At 35.8% G+C, this 23,366-nt stretch overlaps 1 protein-coding gene across 1 annotated transcript in view; it reads left to right on the plus strand.

Moving 5' to 3' along the window:
- Positions 1-23,366, plus strand: part of ANGPT1 (angiopoietin 1) — a 328,587-nt gene that overhangs the window by 278,572 nt on the left and 26,649 nt on the right. Inside the window, exon 8 of the mRNA XM_043979816.1 lies at positions 14,971-15,101. Within this exon, the coding sequence (XP_043835751.1) occupies positions 14,971-15,101 (131 nt within the window). The remainder of the gene's footprint in view (positions 1-14,970; positions 15,102-23,366) is intronic.

Consider the following 23,366-nt stretch of genomic DNA (forward strand, 5'->3'; position numbering starts at 1 on the left):
GTTAAACATATTTCCACATTAGTCATGTTGTGAGAGAAGAATCAGATCAAAAAGGAAAAACCACAAGAAGAAACAAAAAACAACAACAAAAGTGAAAATAGTATGCTTTGAAATGCATTCAGGCTCCATAGTTCTTTTTCTAGATGTGGAGAGCATTTTTCATAATGAGTCTTTTGGATTTATCTTGGATCGTTGTATTGCTGAGAAGAGCTAAATCTATCACTGTGGATTATCATACAATGTTGCTGTTACTATGTATAATATTCTCTTGGTTCTGCTCACTTCAATCAGCATCAGTTCATGTCTTTCCACGTTTTCCTGAAATCTTCCTGTTCATTATCTCTCATAGCATAATAGTATTCCAGTATATTCATATACCACAACTTGTCCAGCCATTCCCCAATTAATGGGCCACCACCCAATTTCCAATTCTTTGCCACCACAAAAAGAGCAGCTACAAAGATTTTTATACATGTGGGTCCTTTTCCATTTTTTAAAATAATTTCTTTGGAATATAGATAGTTCTATTGCTGGGTCAAAGGCTAATGCTCAATTTTTAAGTAAAAAAAAAAAAGAAAAGAAAATACATATCATGAGACTATTCACTGGGAAGAAGTCACCATTCTCACTCATAACTTTTCAAGGTTATGACCTTCATTTTAAAGGAATAACTTATAAAGGAGTTAAGATGACTGGTTGGCTTAGTTGTTTCAGCATCCATTGAGAGCCTGGACCATAAATGGGTGACCATCAGTGAACCGTTCATTCAAAGTTGACTTTTTATCAGCCACAGATGACGCCAAGGGAGTTGAAATATGTTTAAGAGACAGTTGGTATTTTTTTAAAGGGGTCCTAGTGGCACATCATTCATTTTGGCGCTTATTATTTTCCCTGTATATTCTTAGAAAACTGAAGGAATGCTGCAAAGTGTTTATTTTATTTTGAACTAGAAACAATGTGTCACTGTAGTATCTATTTCTGAGACCTTTGGAACAATTATATTATTGACATAGATACCATTAAACTGTTTTCTGTGCAGAATATAGTATACTCTCTCAGTGCAAGTCCTTCAGCTAAGTTGTTGTACCCAGAGATAACAGTATGGGGATTTTCTATTTTCTTTGGAGGCAGAATTTATAACTAGTTTGTGTGTACTGTTTAAGTTTCATGTCAAGTTGAGAAACATTGGAGCCTATATTTCACAGGGGTTTTGAAATTTGGGTTACTTGCAACAATATTCCCAGTGTCAAGAGAGCTTGAGAAAACCTGCTTGGTGGATAAACTTATTTTTGTTAAATTCATCAACATATTTGGGTTTGCGAGTCAACAAAGGGACTTATTAAAAGGAGTTGAAAATGCCAAAACTTGAATATGGGGAAATGCACTATGTGAGGAGAAATATTTATAACAGAAAAACTGTTGCTTAAAATTACTTTTTTTAGAAGGATAATATAACTTGAAATGGTATCATGGCTGCATTGACTGTTTTTTTTTTCTCATTCATACTGTGGTACTCCTCTGCAACACCCTCTATTTCTATTACATGAACATCCAGGTTTCTCAATTCTTATAAACATAATTTCAAATATCCATATGAATTAATGTGAATAACATGTTCAAATCAAGGAATTGGTAGCTCACAAAACAAATAAGGACATATAATTAGAGTAGGGAGAGTTTAAAGGTTATCTAGTCTAAGGGTTTGCAAACATTTGGGTCTCAAAACACCTTTATATTAAAAAAAATTATTAAGTACTCCAAAGAATTTTTTTCTTTATGTGGGTTGTATCTATAACTATTAACCATATTAGAAATAACAAACAATACTTTTTTTAAAAAAAATTGGAAATTTAAAATAGCAATGATAGGCCCATTGCATGTTAATATAAATCAGTTATTTTGTCTATTATAAACAGCCAAATTAACTATATAGGGCATATAAAGGAAGACACTATCTGTATCTAAAGAACTGATAAATAGATGTGTATATAATAAATTTACATATATACATTATATATACATATGTGCATATATGAGTATATACATATGTGTGTGTTTATGTTCAATGGTAGCCATCTCTAGGGTGGGGGAGAGGGAACGGGAAAAAAAAGAAAAACATTTACATGATAATTTCTTTTATATTTGAAAGGAATAGTTAGTTGTACATAATAGATTCTGCAGCTTCACGTACAATCATCTATTTTTGTATTATCTTATAGACATGCTTGTTTTATGCCATAAATTGAAAAAACATATATTATGAGAAATAAACATTTTCTAAAACAAAAAGCTCAATGAGGAGACTGGCACTGGGCTTAACAGAAGATAGTTGGAATCCCATATTTGTTTTTGTATTAAATCTATTGCTATATGTTGCTTGGATTGAAGTATATGAAGAAAACCCAGCCTCAAATAGCTAAGTAGTTGAAAAAGGAAGGAGTATTTTAACAAATGATGTATTAAAATGAAAGGGTCTCAAAGTCCTCAAACCACACTTTGAGAACAACCAATTTAATCCAGGTCTTTGATTTTTATAAATGAAGACATACACAGTTGGTCAATGATGATTAAAACACAACCATCTGGCTTCAGGGACATATGGGTGGTATAGCATATAGATCATTGGGCTTAGTAGAAGCAATTAAACTCATTCTTAAAGATAGACTTAAGTATTAGGAAACATGACATAGTAGAAAAGAAGCCAGTTTTGAGTCAAGAATACTAGGGTCAAAAGAGAAAAATACCTATTTTTATAAAAATATTTATAGCAGCTCTTTTTGTGGTGGCAAAGAATTGCAAATCAAAGGAATGTCCATCAATTGGGGAATGGCTAAATGAACCGTGGCATATGATGGTGATGGAATATTATTGTGCTATAAGAAATGACAAGCAGGATGATTTCAGAAAGTCCTGGAAAGACTTGTATGAACTGAAGTATAGTGAAGTGAGCAGAACCAAGAGAATTTTGTGCACAGAGATAACAATATTGGTTTTTGTTTGTTTGTTTTGTTTTGTTTTGTGGGGCAATGAGGGTTAAGTGACTTGCCCAAAGTCACACAGCTAGTAAGTGTCAAGTGTCTGAGGCCAGATTTGAATTCCAGTCCTCCTGAATCCAGGGACGGTGCTTTATCCATTGTGCCATCTAGCTGCCCCAACAGCAATATTGTTTGATGAACTGTGAACGATGACTATTTTCAACAATACAATGATCCAAGACAATCCCAAAGGACGATTGATGAAACACACTATCTACCTCCAAAGAAAGAACTGATATTGATGGAACACAGACTAAAACATGCTATTTTAAATTTTCTTTCATTTTTCTTTTATTCAAGTTTTTTATACACAAAATTACTAATATGGCAATGTTTTGCATAATTGTACATGTAGAACCCATACCTAATTGCTTATTGTCTCAGGAGGGAAGGAAGGAGGGATAAAAATAGGAACTCAAATCTGTAAATAAAAATGTTTATTACTTGGAATAAAAAAAAGAATACTGGGTTCAGGTTCCACCTTTGAACCTAAGTGAGTTGTTAACTTTTCAATGCCCCCAGTGACCTCTAAGATTTTTCTTTTTTGCTGAGGCAATTAGGGTTAAGTGACTTGTCCAGGGTTGCACAGCTAGTTAAGTGTCAAGTGTCTGAAGCTGGATTTGAACTCAGGTACTCCTGAATCCAGGGCTGGTGCTCTATCCACTGCACCACCTAGCTGCCCTGACCTCTAAGACTATAATTGCAAAACAGTTTAAGGCAATTAGGTGGCTGAGTGGACAGAAAGCTGAACCTGAGTTCATTCCATTATTAGTTGTGTGACCCTGGGCAAGTAACTTAACCTCTCTATACCTCACTTTTCTCATTTGTAAAATGAAAATAATAATAGTGCCTACCTCTCAGGGTCATTGTAAGGATCAATTGAAATAATATTTGCAAAACATTGTGCAAACCTTAAAACTATCAATGTTATTATCATTGTATGCACTGGTGGCTAGAATTTACTTCCCAGAAGCCAGACTAAGGTCTAAACTAAGATAAACTATTTGAGCCAGTGCCTTCTTGCTCATTTTATACCAGCATTCATGCAGATTCAGAAGGGAGTCACACAGGATCACTGGTTTGGGGGATAAAAGCTTGACTGACTTTTTAAAAATATATCTTATTTTTCCTATTAATTCTCTGATGTACAAAGCATCTACCTATCTATATCTGGTCAGTGTTAGTATTACTCAGATATCTAGAGATCTTTATTATCCTTTCAACTCTTGGATGTACAGATTTCACACTTGTAATCCTTTTTTGTCCTCTCCATGAATTGCTTCAAACCGTCCACATATAGCTTGCTATTGTCATGCGAATAACTGGCACAGGATGTCTCACATGTACAATCGAGCGCTTTGTAATATTCCCATCAATAAAAGGTCATTTCTCCCTCCCTTTTTTATCACATTGACAATCCCTTGCAAATAAACTGAGAGTTGCCACCATAGATGGGTCTCTGTCATATTATCTCATATAGGCAATTAAAATGCACAGAAATTATCTTATACATGTGGGCGCTCCACTACATAGGAGAACTTTTCAACTAAAGCTATTATAATCTTAAGATTTGGTATCTTAAACCAAATCCTTCTTCCTGTGATAATGAAGAAATAACTTTTGAAACATAATTCCAAAACTGACTAGAGCATTTCCAGTGGGAATTTCCCAACGGAAAGCATGCATCTCTTGACATAGGTCCCATAATAAATCTTAATAGTCTCATGTAGACTCTCAAATATTTATCTTAATGTGCTATTCCTTAAGCTATTTCTTTAAATCTTTGTCTGCTGGCAGTTACAAACTCATTCCTGCTCCATTATCAATGTGCTACAATACAGTTTGGGCAACCATGAGGCACTTGACATTGAACACATTTCAAAACCAGAAGAAGACCATTGGATTATAATTGTAAAACAATCTAATTATTTGAGTGCAAGAATTTAAAAATGTGAACTACTTTTCACATAAATTATTTCAGACAGTGTCAGCCTCTCTTTAAAATGGATCCTTTTCATATCTAGCAAAAAGTCAAGTTTTTAAAATATGAGAGATTCTTTTTCAGAGCAACTAATGGAAATGCTATTTATCTAGAATGATGCATTTCCTAGAATTTAAATTTTAATCTACTAGATTAATAGATCACTTCAGGCTGAAAATTATCATAATGAGCTTCATGATTGATTTTCAAAAACCTTTGGATTAACCAGTGTTTCCATGGTGACAATTGACATGGTATAATGAAAAAGTACTAGATTTAGAGTCAGAAGACCTGGGTGAAAATCCTAATTCTATATGTTACCTGTGTGACCTTGGTTATTTAACATTTCTTGTTAAATGGTTATTCTGGTTATTTCTGGTAATTTCATTAAGATATAAAGTGATTATGGGGATAAAGCACTGGCCCTGGATTCGGGAATACCTGAGTTCAAATCCGGCCTCAGACACTTGACACTTACTAGCTGTGTGACCCTGGGCAAGTCACTTAACCCCCATTGCCCTGCAAAAAAAAAAATGATATAACGTGATTAAACAGAGCTAAGTTTTGTCTCCCTTATGTGCAGAAAGGGGGATAATTCATATTCTGTCACTAACTTAATCTCTCCATGCTAAGACGTTTTTTTCTTTGTTGTGGTATAAATTTTGGCAAATGTAATGGTACTATTGTGTGGCAAAGTCATATTTTGTCTTTATATGTTGAGGAAAAACCCATTTCTCCCCTTATAGAAAATGACTCGAAGACAATGAAAATATCATTATATTGTAGACCATCCCTTTTCAATTTGCATGAGTTTGATGAGGAAATGAGTCTTGCTGTGCTCTATAATGGGGCAGCTTGGTGGTACAGAGCAGTGACAGTGCATAGGGCCTGGAGTCCGGAAGACCTAAATTAAAATTTGGCATCAGAAACCAGCTCTGTGACCCTGAGCAAGTGACTTAACTCTACCTCAGTTTCCTTACCTATAAAATGAGCTGGAGAAAGAAATGGCAAATTCCTCTAGTATTGGGGCAAGAAAACCCCAAATGGAGTCACAAAGAGTTGGACATGACTGAAATGACTGAACGACAACAAATGCTCTATATTGGATGGGTAAAATTTGTGGATTCGGCAAAAAAGGTGTCCATACTTCTGGCTGTGCTAGATTTTAACTTCAACTACTAATGGGAAAGATAAAATGTTAAGACTCCACATTAAATTTTATAGAAGAGATTCATGATGAGACATCTTTCACAAGACATGTGACATCTAGGATTTTGTTTTCAGTTACATTAGTCATGATTTCATGTATGGAAGTTTGGATATAGGCAACTTGACTCAATAAAAGGAAAATCTTTCTAACAGAATTATCTACCAGAAAACAGGGCAACTTTAGAAAATATTGAGTTCATCATCACTAGGAGAATTCAAGCAGAGGCTAAATGAGCTTGGGGCAGGTTCGTTCTATAGAAAATTCTTCTTAAGGTTGGAGTTGTACTTGTTGGTCTCTCAGGGCCCTTCTAAGCCTAACACGCTGTGATTTCATAATTATGGGAGTTTATTGCCTTACATTACTTCCATTTGTTTCATGACATAGGGGAATCCTGAATTTGGATTTAAGAAAACCTAGGTTCAAATCTTGCCCATGATACTTACTGGGTATTTAAATTAGCTAGGTTACTTAATCTTTAAATGTTTCAGGCCATTCACCAGGATTTATCAATGAAGTCTTAAGTAGACTTTGATCTGCTCTGGGGTAGGGAGTTACCACAATGGGTGCTAAGGAAATCATAGATCTGTTGCACATTCATGTATTTCATATTGAAAAGTGCCACATGTCATATAAATGTTAGCTATGATAGCTTATATTTCCAACAAGATTTTAAGCCCCTATTAGGCAGAAATGTTCCTTTCATTTTTTATTACTCATAATACATTGCAAAGAGAATGTGCCATCTATTTTTATTACTCATGATGCAGAGCAAAGTAGATATTCAATAAATAATTTTTGAGAAGCTTAATTAAATAACATTCTGTTGGGCAGTTCACTGTAAAAACAATCATTTCATTATGTTTTGATACTTTGTCAGATTCTCTAAACTATATATATATCATCTTTGTCCCTAATTTTTACCTATAAATAATTCACAAGGGTTAGAGCTACTATAATAAGAACAGTTTTAGGTAATGTAAGGATTATGGTTTATTTCTTTGTTTTCTGTCTCAAGAAAATATTCTTGCTTCATAAGCAGTTGGTAATTCGGAGTATGAATTTCTTTTCTTCTTGCTAAAATATGTAATTAACAAGATCCTGAAAGCTAAGATTTCTATTTGAATTTGTTGTTGTTCTTTAGTCATTTTAATTGTGTCCAACTCTTTTTGACCCCATTTTGGGGTTTTCTTCATAAAGATAATTAGAGTGGTTTACCATTTCCTTTTCCAAGTCATTTTATATATGGGCAACCAAGGCAAACAATGTTGAGTGACTTGCCCAGGGTCAAACAGCAAATATGTGATTGAGGACTGATTTTAATTTCATATTTGAAATTATCTATGATAATTTGGATTCAGCAAATTAAGTCTTTAAGGTAATTATGAAATTTTGAACAGGTACATTTTCCCAAAAAAGTGGTTTTCCTTAACCCCCATTTAAAACTTTAGCTAAAACCATGGATGTTCAAAACCAGATTAATAACTTTCTCTCAAAATTTGACTCAGTTTGTAAGAATCTCCAAGATATGAAACAAATCAGTGGTCTTCTGCCTAGAAATCAAGAAAATCTAATTTTAAAAAACTATAGTTTACAAACAATGGTGTTCCTTGCTCTACCCAACACACATACCTATTTTCCTGTTTGGATAAATTCAGGAGAAGTGATTTTAAAATAACTTTTTAAAAACTTTCCACTTATAATATTTAAAAGTTTTTACTGAGGGGCAGCTAGGTGGCATAGTGGATAGAGCACCGGCCCTGGAGTCAGGAGTACCTGAGTTCAAATCCGGCCTCAGACACTTAACACTTACTAGCTGTGTGACCCTGGGCAAGTCACTTAACCCCAATTGCCTCACTAAAAAAAAAAAAAAAAAAAGTTTTTACTGACATCCTTTTTATATCATCTTCTTTCCTGAATGAAACCCTCCCCTCTCCCAATGAATCATCCCTTTTAATGAAAAAAAAAAAAGAAAAAAGAAAAAAAGGGTAGGTGACCAGAAAGCATTTCAGCTAAACTAACCAACATGTCAGCTGAATCTAACTATATTAAATGTTCTGTACCTATAGTTTCCCTTAACTCCAGTGTAGGGATGGGGGTATGTTTTCTCATTACTTCTCTGTAGACAAAATTTTATTTTTTAAACCCAATTTTGGAAAGTGCTACGCATTCTGTACTTGTGTTTGGGCCTGGCATGCTCTATATGTGGCACAAGAAGCATAAAGATATTCCTGAAGAAAGGGGTTTATGAGTGACCATGTCACCAAGCTACATCAGCATCAGTCACTGCTACCAGGCCCTGAAGGAGAAGCATGGAGGTCATTTCATATTTTCTTTAAATAATTGTGAGAAAGACAAACTAGTTCCATATGGCAGCAGAGGGAGTTCTCAGAGCTAAAACAAAAATCTGCTTGACTTGTCAGTACCTAAGACTTTGGAGTTCAGCTATTTGAGCATCTGTCTACTGTTTGAAAGAGTGAGGGCCAAACTATAATTTGTCATATGTACAACTCCCACTGACTGAGATAAAGAAGGAGAGTTTTGCCCCTGAGTACAATAGAGAAGTGAATATGTGAGCAATGTGACAATCCTTAAAGTCTAGAGATAGATATCATGAGTGGAAATGGATTTTGGTGCTAGGCAAATTGTTTTAGAGAAAGAAAAAAAAGTATCATCCTAGGGATAGATACTTATCTTGTTTGAAAGGACTCTATCGCATTCAAAGTAACTTAGGAAAGGACATTTAGTGTAATAAGCACTGAGCACTGGATTTAGAGACAGATGATTTGGGTTTGAACATTACCAGTTACTGCCTTGTCTTTGGACAAGACTCAACCTCCATGAGCCTCAGTTTCCTCATCTTCAAATGAGGGACTTGGATTAGAAAACCTCTGAGGTTCTTTCCAGCTCTAAATCTTTGATCCTGTAAACTTGCTATTGGGAAATTTCTCCTGAAAAAAAAATGATGATTTACTCTCTATACTTGTCACATTTTATTTATTTCTATTTTGACCAGACCTCTTATTTCAATGGCATAGAGTCCTCTGAGGACACTCCATGTACTAATGCAGATCAGCATTACATCTACAATTAATTTATTAAATCTACAATTTATAATAGTAGAGGGTTTGTTAGATAACAGAGAGGCAAAATGATTGGCTGAAAATCACCCAACCACTATGTATTAGAGGCAGAATTTGAACTCAGGTCTTCTTGACTCAGGCTGGATATGTAGTAACAATGCTATGCTCCCTTTTTTTTTTTTTTTTGATGTTCTGTGGCTTGATTTCTATTCTACATGACTAAAGAATCAGAGACAAGAATGTAAAATCAGCTGTTGTATCCCCCTTTATATATTTTTATGAATTATATAAAACTGAAAAAACTGACTTTCATAGTCACTGGCCCTATACTGCTCATAAATATTTTTTCTTAATTAGGAAGAATATGTTGAAAGGGTCAAATACCATGATTCTGTTTTTTGGCGGCTTGCTTATTCACATCCAATTGTATGTGCAGCAGAATTTTGGCAGCTCCTTTCTGTTGTCTGTCGTTAAGCCAACTGCTTTGCTCTGGAGTGAACGTGTGGTTTTTATCTCATAACACATCATCTTTCATTTAAACCACGTCTATACTGACTGGAAAAGGGTAGGCAAAAATGAAGAGTGTGGAATAAGAACATTTTTGCTAAGGTTTTCTTTTTAATGGCATATAATTTCATGGATTCCAGTCTGATTTAAAGAGTATTTTTGCATTCCCACATATAATAGGCTATTGGATATATGGACTAAGTAACTAGAGATAGTAGCTAAAATATACATCAAAAGGCTTTAGGAACAGTGAATAACCAGAGCTACCGCTCTGTTAATCAGCCAGCATTTCATGCCTTTTGTGTAGAGAATCATCTTAATTTTGTCTCAATTACATAGAATAATATCCTTGTACTTGACCCTTGTTTGGCCTAGATCAGATGGATAGACACAGAGTTTTGCTGGGCATAATTATAAACCCATATAGTTCATGATTTTTGTAAAAAACTAATTCACTAAACTATGTAGACAGCATAGAGAGGCAGCATAGAGGGATTACTCAGTGCCAGGAAGACCTTGGTCTAAGTAAGTACTGTGTGACTCTAGTCAAGTCACTAAACCTCTCAAGGCTCTAGGCTATACCCTACTACAGGGATTCTTAGCCCAATTTCTAAGGGTTTGGGATAGATTTCACGTGGGTCTATGAACTTGGAGGGAAATATTATTAAGTTTTTAAAAGATTATTATTTTAAGGAAAGATCAAAAATCCTTTCCAGATTTCCCAAGTGATCCATTATACACTTACACTCACACACACACACACACACACACTTAAAAAAAAAAAAAAAACCTAAGACCATAAATTGCAAAGAAGCGGCTTACCTGCGTTGGCAGGGGAGCTTCTTCACCAGCATTTCTGATCGAAAGCCTGTGTCCAAATAGCGTCCTGGTAAATGTTTAACAACCAGATCTCTTGGGGAATGGGTGGCGGAGGAGAGAATGCGGATTGTACACGTAACACAATTTTCAGTTCAATATGTGTTATGAATATTTTCTCCCTCAATTTTTTAAAGTTAAAATGATCAAAAACTCAATAAACCAAGCCCTGATTTGTAGCATTTGCTAATTTCTGAGGTGTAAATGCTCACCTTGATAATTTACCAATCAACCCTTGCAAGCTAGTTGGAGGTGACTCTAGCACACCCTTAAATTTTCTACTGCACAAACAGCCTATCAATAATAATAGAATCCCCTCCCAATCATACACTATGGAGTAAAGTTGTTGAGACTTCATTGAAATTCAAATAGTTATCATTTTATATATTTAAATATCTACTATATTTCCAGTTAGTGAATATACACTCTATCAGAAATAAAGTTTTCTATAGAGAGTCATTGCCTTGTCTTCCCCCCCCCCCCGTTCTAAAAGTGTCCTTTTGGGGATGTTACAGTATTTATTACTTTGGTCTGGCATTCTCTCTTAAGCTATTATTGTTTTTTCTTTAGAAATAAATTTAGCTACTGGATTTAACTTAAAATATGTTTGTGTTTTGAATGCATGCCCAGGGATTAGTACTTGGGCAATGAGAACATTTAAAATAAATTAGTAAATAAAGAGACATGTTGGGAAATTTAGAACATTCAACCACCAGCATCCCCCACCACCTCACTTTACTGCCTTCCACCTAGAGAGTTCTTCACTGATAAATGGACTTCAACATTCATTGGAAGCCCAGTAATAAGCAATGACAGGAAAGATACTGCTTAAAATAAGAGTAAAATAAATATGGGATATTTTATATACAACTCATCTTTTAAAAGCAAGGGAATGAGATAATACATCCGTTGATGAATTACATATACAAGTCTTCTCTAAAGTAATAATGCAGTAATTCCTTGGAAAGACCATTCCCAGGGCTCCATTCCTCAGTGCTATTGATTGTTGGAATATGCTGGAGATATAGATAATGGAATGGGGAGTAGAGGTACATCTATGGATATACCAAAGACAGGCAATTAAATAAGAAAATACATATAAAAAGGGAAATTTCTGGTGGTAAGTTGACAGAGGAAAGGACAACTGGATAGAAATTTGAAAGATGTGTTGAATGAAGCAATAACTTGGTGAAGACAAGCAAGTTGCCCTTTTGATATCAGGAATTTGCTTTATCTTTCTTGGAGCTGACCAAGTAATACAAAAAATAACAATAAATGCATTTCTCTGCCTACTGTGTGCCAAGCTCTGTTAGGTGATGAGTAATATATGAAGTTTAGATAAGACATAGTACTTGCCCTTAAGGAAGCTATGTTTTGGTAGAGCAGATGAGACATCAACACAAATAGCTATAACACACAACAGACCATGATAAAAGCATTAAAAGGGGTATACAATCCAAACTATAAGCCATCTGAGGAAGGGGATTGTCATTGCCTGGAGAGGTCAGGAAAGGTTGAGTCCTAGAAGAAATGGCATTTGAGCTCAAAAGTACATGTAAGGAGGCAACTAGGTGGCGCAGTGGGCAAAGCACCGGCCCTGGATTCATGAGGACCTGAGTTCAAATTTGACCTGATTCACTTGACACTTAGTAGCTGTGTTACAATGATCAAGTCACTTAACCCTCATTGCCCCCCCAAAAAACAAACAAACAAAAAAAGACTATGACAATTAAAAACAAAACAAAACCCCAAAAAAGTACACATAAGACATTAACAAGCAAAAAGAAGAGGTAGGTCATGCCCAGCAGAGGAAACAGTGTGACCCAGAGATATGAGAGCACATCCCATGTTCTGAGTGCAAAGATTAGCTCATTTTGGGCTAGAGTATCATGAATACTAAAACAGAATAATAAATGATAAGGTTAGAAAGATAGGAGGAAATCAGATCGTCTTGTCCAGGAAGAAGAGTTTGAAAATTATTTTGTAGGCAAAAGGTAAGTGCTGACAGTTTATGAGAAAAGTAACATGACAACTTATTACATATGGAATATTATTCTGACCAAGTTTTGAATGATGAATTGGAGGTGAGAGAGTGTGAAGAAGAGAAATTCTGTTGAAGGTTATTGTGAGAGTCCAAGCAGATGTTAATGAATGACTTTATTAAGATGGTAGTGATGGATATATAAGATAGGAGGCATGAAAGTAATACTCAAAAACTTGAATTAACAAAAAGAGATTTCATATTTTAAAGGATCTTCACCACCAATAAAAATCAATAGATATGTAAAATTATGTTTGTGTATACATTTGTAAGTGTTTTGGAGCATGTGCCATCTTACCTTTTTTTGTTTTTGTTTTTGTTTTTTTTTAGTGAGGCAATTGGGGTTAAGTGACTTGCCCAGGGTCACACAGCTAGTAAGTGTTAAGTGTCTGAGGCTGGATTAGAACTCAGGTACTCCTGACTCCAGGGCCGGTGCTCTATCCACTGTGCCACCTAGCTGCCCCGCCATCTTACCTTTAAAGATATAATCCTAGAAGGACATTTTAAAGTTATAACACAGTATTTCAAAGTTAAAAACAACAAAGTTAGTAAGAATTTAGATAGGAGAAAAAGTGAAAGTTCTTGGAAAAGACTGAATTGAGAAGATGTAACAGAATGGATATGAGGAATAAAGGTGAGAAAAGAATAAAAGAGATGCCCAAGGTTATGTAAATGGAATACCTAGAAGATGACAGTGTCACACAAAAGTAGCAAAATCAGAAGGAGAATTATCAGAGAAAATAGAATGAGCTTGATTCTGTATGTGTTGAATTTGAGATGCTGGTGAAACACCAAGTTGTCCTAGAACTAAGAAGAGTGATTAAAAGGAGATAGATCGATTTGGACATTGCCTTCATGCAGATGGTAGTTGAAATTCTAGGAGTGAATGGAATTAACAAGGAAGAGAAGACAGCAAAGGCAATAGAAAGAGATAGTTGTTCTTTATGTACTCTCTCCAGCCCTCTGAAATTAATTACCAGTGCCCATACTAGTAAAACAATAGGAGAATATGGAAATGCCCATGAGAAAACTCCCTCTACTTCAATTGGTTTTCATTTCTTTTCTTTCTTTTTTTCTGGAGCAATGAGGGTTAAGTGATTTTCCCAGGTTCACACAGCTAGTAAGTGTCAAGTGTCTGAGTCCAGATTTGAACTCAGGTCCTCCTGAATCCAGGGCTGCTGCTTTATCCACTGCTGCCTCCCTAGTTTTTACTTTTTAGTCTTAGGGCTCTTAGATAAATGACTTGCCTATGGTCGCACAGCGATAGGCAGGACTTTAACTCAGGTCTTCCTTACTCCTAGGCCAGCTCTCTATTCAATATATGATGGTACCTCTCACTCTACTACTATAATATCTAATATATTCGCTTTATTCTGATATCTCTCTGTTGTGGGTGTGGCCATATGTTCTCAAAGGTTATATTTATACAAATTCTGGTAGGTTCTTCTAAGGAGCAAAGGCTTTGAAGACAGTGCTAGCAACACATTATCTAGCTGTTATACAAGGGCCAACCAAGCAAAGGACAAAGACAAGTATATCACAACAAAGTTAACTACCAGGTAACTATCAAATAATAGCATGGATCCAAAATATCATCATGTGGTTATTTCCTTCAGTGATACAGATAGCAAGCCTTCTTGTACTGTACAGCTATTGTCCACGTCTTCCCTTAAATTCTCTGTATGTGATTCAACTACCCTTTTTTCTCATCCCATAACAAGGACACCAGTGATATATTCAGGCTGTCCTGTGAGTTAGCCTTCATTCTCATTCCATAAACAGTCCATCTCCCTTTCCAGTAATACATTTATCTGATGACATCTGTGAATCTGGGTTCTTCACAATTTTTTGCCTGTAATGGATTACAGTCTGCTTATGCCCAATCTGTGTTTCTCCTTTTCCCTCTGAGTAATACTCATTTTAATTATTTGGAAACTTCTAGGTAACTTGACTTAAAGCCATACAACACTGGTAGAATATGAGATGGACCTTTGTTTCAGGGATGAGTTTGGTGTTATTAAAAGAACTTTGAATATTCCCAAAGTTGTTGCTGTTATTAATGTTGTTTTTCTTATTTTGCCTTACAGTGGGTCTATCTGTGATATGGATGAAGTGTGCTTATTCTGTTTCAGAGCATAAAGGAAATGAAGAGAAAATTGAAACATATAATCAGTCATCAATATGACAAGGTCTGTGTTGGGCTGAGAGTTTTATCTGATTTTTCTTTGTTCCAACTTTAGGTTATATTTAAAGGGCCACAGCGGGACGGCAGGAAAACAGAGTAGTCTGATCTTACATGGTGCTGATTTTAGCACGAAAGATGCTGATAATGACAACTGTATGTGCAAATGTGCTGTCATGCTAACAGGAGGTAAGTCCTATGGGGGATTTTGCTAAAAATGTTCCATTGACTTGGTGAAAAAAGGGATGTGGTTTTCTGGTCAGGAAACGAAACCATGCCTCCTGAGGTCAGTTATTGGCTCTTTCCAGTGATTCGCCATGTGTTCTTAAGCAAGATATTTTTAGGAGAGTTGGATCCAAAGCAATGCTTTTCCTATGTCCATTATTCTCTAAGCATGATACAGAATAAATCTGAATTTCTCTGACCTTCATTTTCTAGTTCCTGAAAATGTCAGTGATGTTCATGCAGATGCCACATTTTTAAAAAATCAATTGCTATTTATAATACACATTAGGATCTTTAGATAGAGATCAGTATGACTCAAAACTCTTTGAAGGAATCTGTGAAAGTGGAATAACAGGAATAAAGAATATATGATGAGACCACAAGTCATAGAAGTCAAGTCAGCCATCCTGGGGATGCAAGTAATTGAGCTGTATAGCACATTAGGTCATGGCAAGTGGTAGGAGGCAAAAGAATACCTGGAGATAGGTGCTAAGCAAAGCTAACCATGCTCAAAATTGTGTTTATAGCAAAAGAGAATAATCTTCTCTGCCTCTGGTTCTCATTTTTAGTACCTTTCTCTCCTTTCTCTATCCAACGTCTCATGTGCAGGGTACATTTCATGTTCTCTTTCCTCTCTCCAATAAGAACATGCTCTCAGAAAATGATACAATAAACTCATGTCCACTGGGGTACAAATAAATGATTGATGGGGGTTAGCCTGTTATTCCTTCCAGGAATAGTAGCATTTTAATTAAGGGACAAAGCCCTAAGCCAAAGCCATCATCCCCATTATTTAGGAGTGAATGGAGGTCTCTCTTTTATGTGTAAGACCTCACAAATTGGCACCCTTGTACTCTGCCTGTACAAACGATCAGTTATAGACAGACTTACAGCACTATGCCTTCACCAAACCATCCTACCCTAGCCATTCTAATCCTGAACCTTGGAATTGCCAGTTACTCCAAAGTGCCAAATCACCTAGGGGGTATCCCTGTACCTCAGGATATCACAAGAAAAGAACCTATAATTTCCACAATTAGAGGAATTCTTGTGGGAACTCCCTAGACCACTTAAGACTGAAACCCACCAATGATTTATTTAAGTCCTATGGACTTCTGAAAGCAAAAAGAGGTTTAGTGGGTAGCCCAGGATTATATAGCTACTAAACTATCAGAGGCAGAACTGAAACTCCAGTCTTCTTGAGTTCATATCTGTTACCTCAAACTATCTCTATATGAAGCTCTGATCTGATGAAAGTGACCACTATGAAGTTAAGTATGAATCTTGATGTCACATGCTGTTTTCATTACAAGTACATTTTATCTCCTCCATGGTTCTTATTTGGAGTTAAAAAAAAATCTAGGGAAAATTTTTTAAAAATCTAGGTCTGACAGTAGACACTCCCACTTATGAGCCACATGACCAATGGAAAATCTCTCTAAAGTTCATTTTTTCTCATCTATAAAATTGGAAGAGTTTAGAATAAGGCCCCTTCTACCTGTAGATCTATGATCCCTAATAGGACTAAATATACCCTTTTTGCCTGCCTCACAGGAATGTGAGGAAGAAATAAATAGGTATATGTGGAAGTCCTTTTAGGTGAGGGCATTATTCAGGCATAAGGTAGAAGTAAATCCTGGATGATGAATTTACCATGTATTTCTAAGGAGAGATGAATTTCCGAGTATCTTTACAGATTAGGGCAGGTGTTAACTTTTTTTTTCTCCAATGAAGGTTCATTTTTATTGTCTTCTTATTCAAATAGAGTCACTAATGAAAGGAAAAGGTGGAATTGATCTTGATTTTCTACATTCCATCCATCTTTTGCATTAAAATATGCCTTATTTCTTCACCAATAAGTGATTGATCCTGATTTCCATGGGTTCAGTTACCATGTTTACCATCTCTGTAATACCTACCTACCTATATACACATACATATAGACACTCATATATGTATATATGTCTGTACTTGTGTATATACATGCATATATATATACATATTTATGATGCATATATGTGTCCATGTACACGTGTATTTATTATATATGTGTGCATGTTTATGTGTATATTTATATCCTTCCAAATAGCTACAGTCCCATATCATTATTATCTTTAGGGAGTTTCAAACTGGATGTCCAGTAAGCATCTTAAATGCTACATGCCCCAAACAAAACTGTTTTCTTCCCCTTGTCACTATTTTTCTATTACTGTTGAGTGTATCGCCATCCTCCTAGTTATTCAGACTTGCCACCATAGTGTATCTCCCTAACAATTTACTCCCAGTCACCACACCCATCTGAACAGTTGCCAAATCTTGTAATTTCATAACATCTTCTTTCCACTAGCGGTGGAAAGACCTTGGGTCACCTCATGCTGGGACTATAGCAATAGCTTTCTAATTGGTCCCTCTGCTTTAAGGATGCCCCTTTCTTATTCATCTTCCAAACATTCAGCAAAGTGGTTTTCCTAAAGTGCAGGTCTTCCTATGTTATTTCCCTCCTTGGTAAACTCCAGAGACTCTTTATTACTTCTGATATCAAATATAAATTCATTTACTTTGCACTGAAAACTTTTGATGACCTGGCCCCTTCCTACCTTTCCAATCTTCTTACATTCTGCTCCCAATAATGCACTTTACAAACCATCCATACTAGCCCATTTTGTCATTCATTGCACTTAAGAATCTTTTCTCCCATCTCAGTGACTTTATACTGCCTAACTCTAATGCCTCTATATATGAAATACTCTCCATCCCTACCTCTTCTCCTTGAATTCTCTTCTCTCTCGTTTTTCATGACAGTACTCTCTCCTGGTTTTTCTCCCATGATCCTTTTATATCCTTTGCCTTGATCTTTTTTCAGGCCATACCTACTAGTTATGGGTATCTCATAGAATTCTGTCCTGGGACCTGTTCTCTTCTCCCTCTTTTCTGTTTCACTTGGTGACCTCATCAGCTCCTACGGATTCAATTATCATCTCAATACTGATGATTCTCAAATGTATTTATCGAGCTCTAAACTTTTTCTGACTTCCAGTCTGACATCTCAAACTGTTTAGTGGGCTTTAGTGAACTAGATGTCCTGTAGACATCTTAAACTCAATATATCCAAAATTGAACTCACCTTTTCTTCCAAACCTTCCCTGCTTCTTAAAGTCTCTATTACTGTCAATGGTACTGCCATCCTCCCAGTCATCCAGGCTCTCAGCCTGGGTATCATCCATGACCCCTTAGGTTTTCTCACTTCCCACATCCAATCTTTTGCCAAGGTCTATAGATTTCACCTTCATAACGTCTCCCTTATCTTTCCCATTCTCTACTGTGACACTGCTATCACCCAGGTAGAGGCCTTCATCAACTTTTACCCAGACTATTGTAATAGCCTCTGATTCATACCTGCCATAATTCATTCCCCACTATAGTCTGTCTTCCATTCAACTGTCAAAATTATTTTTCTAAAGCACAGATCTAGCCATATAACTCCCACCCTCCCAATAAATTCCACTGACCCCCTTTTGCCTCAAGGAGTGTTTATGGAATGTTCAAGGAGGGCTGGCATTTCTGGTATGAGGGCTTGATGAACCCTTTTCAGGGCTGCTCATCCACCTTTGGTGTTCAACTGTCAGCTGACTCTCACCTTTGGCTCTAAGAAGCTGATGAAGCTGGATGAAGGAGGCACTTAGAGCTTGGTCAGACATCAGATACACCAAAGTCATCCACTGCATCTTGGGCCATGACCAGTCATCTTGACTTTAGTCATGCCACTGTACTTCAAGGACTAGTACAGTGAAGATGACAACTTTGTACAACTCTGCCACACTTAAATCCAATTCCTGTGCAAGTCAAGACATCACCTGCGATGTCACTGGTTCTCTGAAAACAAAAGATGAATAACAGTTACCTCCAGGATCACATCTAAAATACTCAGTTGTGCATTCAAAACCCTTCACTTTTGCCCCCTCCACAAATCTTTCCAGTCTTTTTTATACCTTATAACAACCATTTACTCTAAAATCTGGGGACATTGGCCTCCTTACTGTTTGTCACATAAAACATTATATCCCCAGACTCTGGACATTTTCCCTGGTTGTCCCCCATTTCTGGAATATTCTTCCTCTTCATCTCTGCCTCTTGACTTCCCTAGCTTCCTCAAAGCTCCTGCTGAAATCCCACCTTCTACAGCAAGCCTTTTCTTTCTTGTGCCTTCCTTTTGTTTTCTCCAATTCATCCCATATACATTTTGTTAGTACATAATTATTTGCATGTCAACTTTCTAACAATTAGAACTGTCCTAAAATGGAATGGTCTGTAGTACAATTTCTCTCCCTAACCTCTGGAAATCTTCAAGAAAGGGCTAGGAGGCCACTAGGATAAGTTGCAGAGAGGATTTTTATTTAGGTATGGCTTAGACTGAGTAGTCACCACGGGCCCTTCTAGTGCTGAAATTCAGTAGTCTAACGTGGCCCACCATAAACTAACAATTTTTCAATTCATTTTAAAATTCAACAAGTTTTTTAAATTGTTTAAACATAAAAACATCTACTCCTTCATTAGACTATGATCTTGAAAGCAGAAAATATCTTCCCTTCCTTTTTCTCTATAATGTTTAGTACACATAGTAGGATCTTAATACATGTTTATTGACTACCTTTCAAGATTTGAAGACTTCTTTCAAGGCTTCAAGTTCAAATTATATCTTCTGTAGGAGGCCTTTCCAGGTTTAACCAGCCACCAAAGGATTCCTCTGTGAAATTACCTTCCTTCTCCTCTGCATATACCTTGAATCCACCTATGTATTTAGATGTTGTCTCTCCATTTAGAATATATGCATCTTAAGGGGAGGGATTATTTTTGCCTTTCTTTGTATCCCTAGAACTTAGGACAATGCCTAGAATACAGTCAGCCTTTAATAAATGCAAGATTATTGTTTATCTACTGAATAAATTATACACAATGAAGGGGAAAAACAATCAAAGCTTTCCAAATTACATCAAGTTTATTAAGTTTATCTTCCCAAGCTTTACAAGCGAATGTGGAAATAACTGTGGAAAGAATACTAACCTTTCACTCATCAATTAGGAAAATCTAAAGCTTCAGTTTATGCTTTTATTTCTCATTGTGAATATTGAATTCCATATTTTTTTACAGTCATAATAATTGCTTGGGCTCAGCTTCTTACTCACTAAAAACATGTGCACAGGAGAGAAATTTTCCACTTACTGTATGTGTTGAAATAGTGTAAGTAAATGTGTTTTTGTAATATATACACCATTGCCCTATCAAATGTCCTTTTGAAATAATCCAGGTCTTGAAAAGCTAGTCACACCCCAAAACTAAAATGTGGAATTTGGAAATCCTAAACTCTGGTGAGCATAAGAGAAAATTTCAACTGACAGACTAAGTAACCTAAGTTTCACTTGGAATACACTTCCTGTTCTCCTACCCAGAGAGGCCTCATTATCCTTTGACAAATTTTTCCTCAGTGACATTTCTTACCCATATCATACAATTTATACTTTTACTTTATACTTTCATATATTTGAACTGATTCTTTGTTTAAAACAATTTTTGCAACATGATTAGGTACTCCTTGTAACTAGTAACCAGTGCTTCTTAGTCAGATGTCATGTGGTATGGGGAAATAGCCCTGTCTTACTTAGTGTCAACCAATTTGGGTTCAAGCTTGGCCACTTACTAGCTAAGTGGCCTTGGGCAAGTCATTTAATCTCTATGAGTTTCATTTTCCATCATCTATCAAATAAGAGCATAGAGTAGATATTCTCTGAAATCCTTCTTAGCTCTCAATCTATACTCATAGGTCTGTGTAGTTAGATCCAGAAGAGACTTTTTCTGGAAGATGGAGCTTATAGGAAAACAGAAGGCTGATTCAGTTGTACATAAAGAGAGATTTCTTTAATTCGAGTGTGGGACTGAATACCAGAAAGAGACACCAAGGGAAGTTGTAGAAACCCCCAGGAGAGCTTCAAGAAGAACAAAACTAGCTTTTCCTCTATAATGATAATATTGGTTTGTTTGGAGCGAGGGGGGCTAGATAAGAGAAATAGTTTCAAGGTCCCATTTGGCTCTATGGCTCTGATTAAGTCTGTTCAATGTCACTGATAGTATCAAGATGAGATGATCTGCTTGAATACATAGACTCTTACTGAATTTCGTGAGGTCATCTCTGTAGCTTTTGAGAAATGAAAACATTATTGAGATTAATGATTACTTCTCCATCCAAAACACTTAGAAGTTTTCATCCATAAGAATAAAAACCCTCCTTTACAATAATCAAACTTGGTCCAGGACAAGATTTTTTTAAAAATGGACTTCTGCTCCATCCCCTTTTTTCAGAGGTAGGGGACACTGGGTGTGGCATACTGCATAGACTCTCCGATATGGTTAATATGTTGGCTAATTTTCTAAAGGTCTTTTTTTTTTTTTTTTTTACTTTTTCTATGTTTCTCTCATGCCAGGAATGGCTAAAATTTTGGGGGAAAGGGAGGCATGTAGTCATAATTGAATGATATAAAAACAAAAGATATTAATAAAAATGAGTTTATAAAAATAATATAGGCACCACAAGTTTATTCCAAGTTTTATAGTAGTATGACTGATTCCTACTGAAGCTTGAAGGGCTTGGAAGCTTGGAAGAGGAATATACTTGATCCGCTTGGCCTTAGAGTACAAAACTAGGAGCAATGAATGGGAAGAAGTTCCAAAGAGGCAGATTTAGCTTTGAAGTTAAGAGAAACTTTCTAACAATTAGAATTGTCTTAAAATGGAATGGTCTGTAGTATCATTTCTCTCCCTAACCTCTGGAAATCTTCAAGAAATGGCTAGGAGGCCACTTGGATAAGTTGCAGAGAGGATTTTTATTTATGTATGGCTTAGACTGAGTAGTCACCAAGGGCCCTCCTAGTACTGAAATTCAGTAGTCTAAATTGGCCCACCATAAACTAACAAATTTTCAATTCATTTTAAAAATTCAACAAGTTTTTTTAATTGTTTAAGCATAAAAACCTCTACTATTTGTCCAGTCTGGTGCTTGAGTCTGTTGCTTCAGATATTTTCTGCGTAACCGACTTCTTAATTGATCATAAAATAGACATGATTTAGTGGGTTGGACCTTTCAGCCAAGTAGCTCCATGCTCTGTGACTGACTCATTGACCGTGGGAAAAATGTACAAGTTTCTGCTTTCATTTTTCCATTTAAAAAAAAAAATACTGAAAATTTGTGCTTTTCTTTGGCTGAAGAGAATAATTTGAGGAGAGCTTTCAGGGCAAAATTCGCATTGTTTAAGAGGGCTCATTCTGAGCCTAAAGTGAAAAAAAGGGGGTGTCTTCTATTACAAACTGGATAAAAAATGAAGAAGTAAAACAACCTAGCAAGTCCTTTTGGCTTACTGACTCTCATTTTCCATTTGTTTCACATCAAACCTGTTGTGAAGAAAAAAAAAAAAAAGAACTAACCAGTGGCATTTTGAGAGTGAGAAGTTTACCACAAATTTTTCTGATAAAAATCTAGTTTATACAGTATATAGAACTATTTTTTTCTTCTTAGGGAGAAACTGAAATAGCATTAAATCATTTCATATTCCTTACCTTCTCTTAGCATTCTTTTTCTGTAATTTCCTTATTTAGTACACAGCATACAAGCTAAAAACTCTTTTGCCAAAGGTTTCCACTGTGGTTAAAATCCTGTTTTTTTTTTTTTTTTCTCATGTCAACAATGTTGAATAACAGAAGAAAATTTTCTGAGTTTACCAGAGACTATTTCTCAAACCAATCAACAGACTGAGGATAAAGCACATTAATCTAGAAATTCCAAGATGCTAAAAGTAGAACTTTTGATGGATTATTCTTGGCTCACCTTGATTACAGTTCTCATCTGTGAAAAGGTAGAGAGAAAGCAATGGAGGGATCAGCTCCTCTGGATTTAATCCTGATGAACAAGAAAGAATTGGTTGGTACCATGGAAGCAACAAAAACCTTAGGGAAAAGCAAAGTTGTTATAGAATTAATAATAGTGAAAAATGAAGCTTGAGTATTTTCAAATGCACCCATGATCAAATATAATTAGGCTACATATTTATTATAGTACAAAACCCCCTGAACCAAGATTCAAAGATCTGTATTTGAGAACCATTCCTGCCTCTTATTAGCTTTCTGGCTTTGTACAAGCCATTTAACTTTTCTGAAACTCAGTTTCTCATCTATAAAATCAGA

Source organism: Dromiciops gliroides, chromosome 1, assembly GCF_019393635.1.
Source record: "Dromiciops gliroides isolate mDroGli1 chromosome 1, mDroGli1.pri, whole genome shotgun sequence".
Taxonomy (NCBI): Eukaryota; Metazoa; Chordata; class Mammalia; order Microbiotheria; family Microbiotheriidae; genus Dromiciops; species Dromiciops gliroides.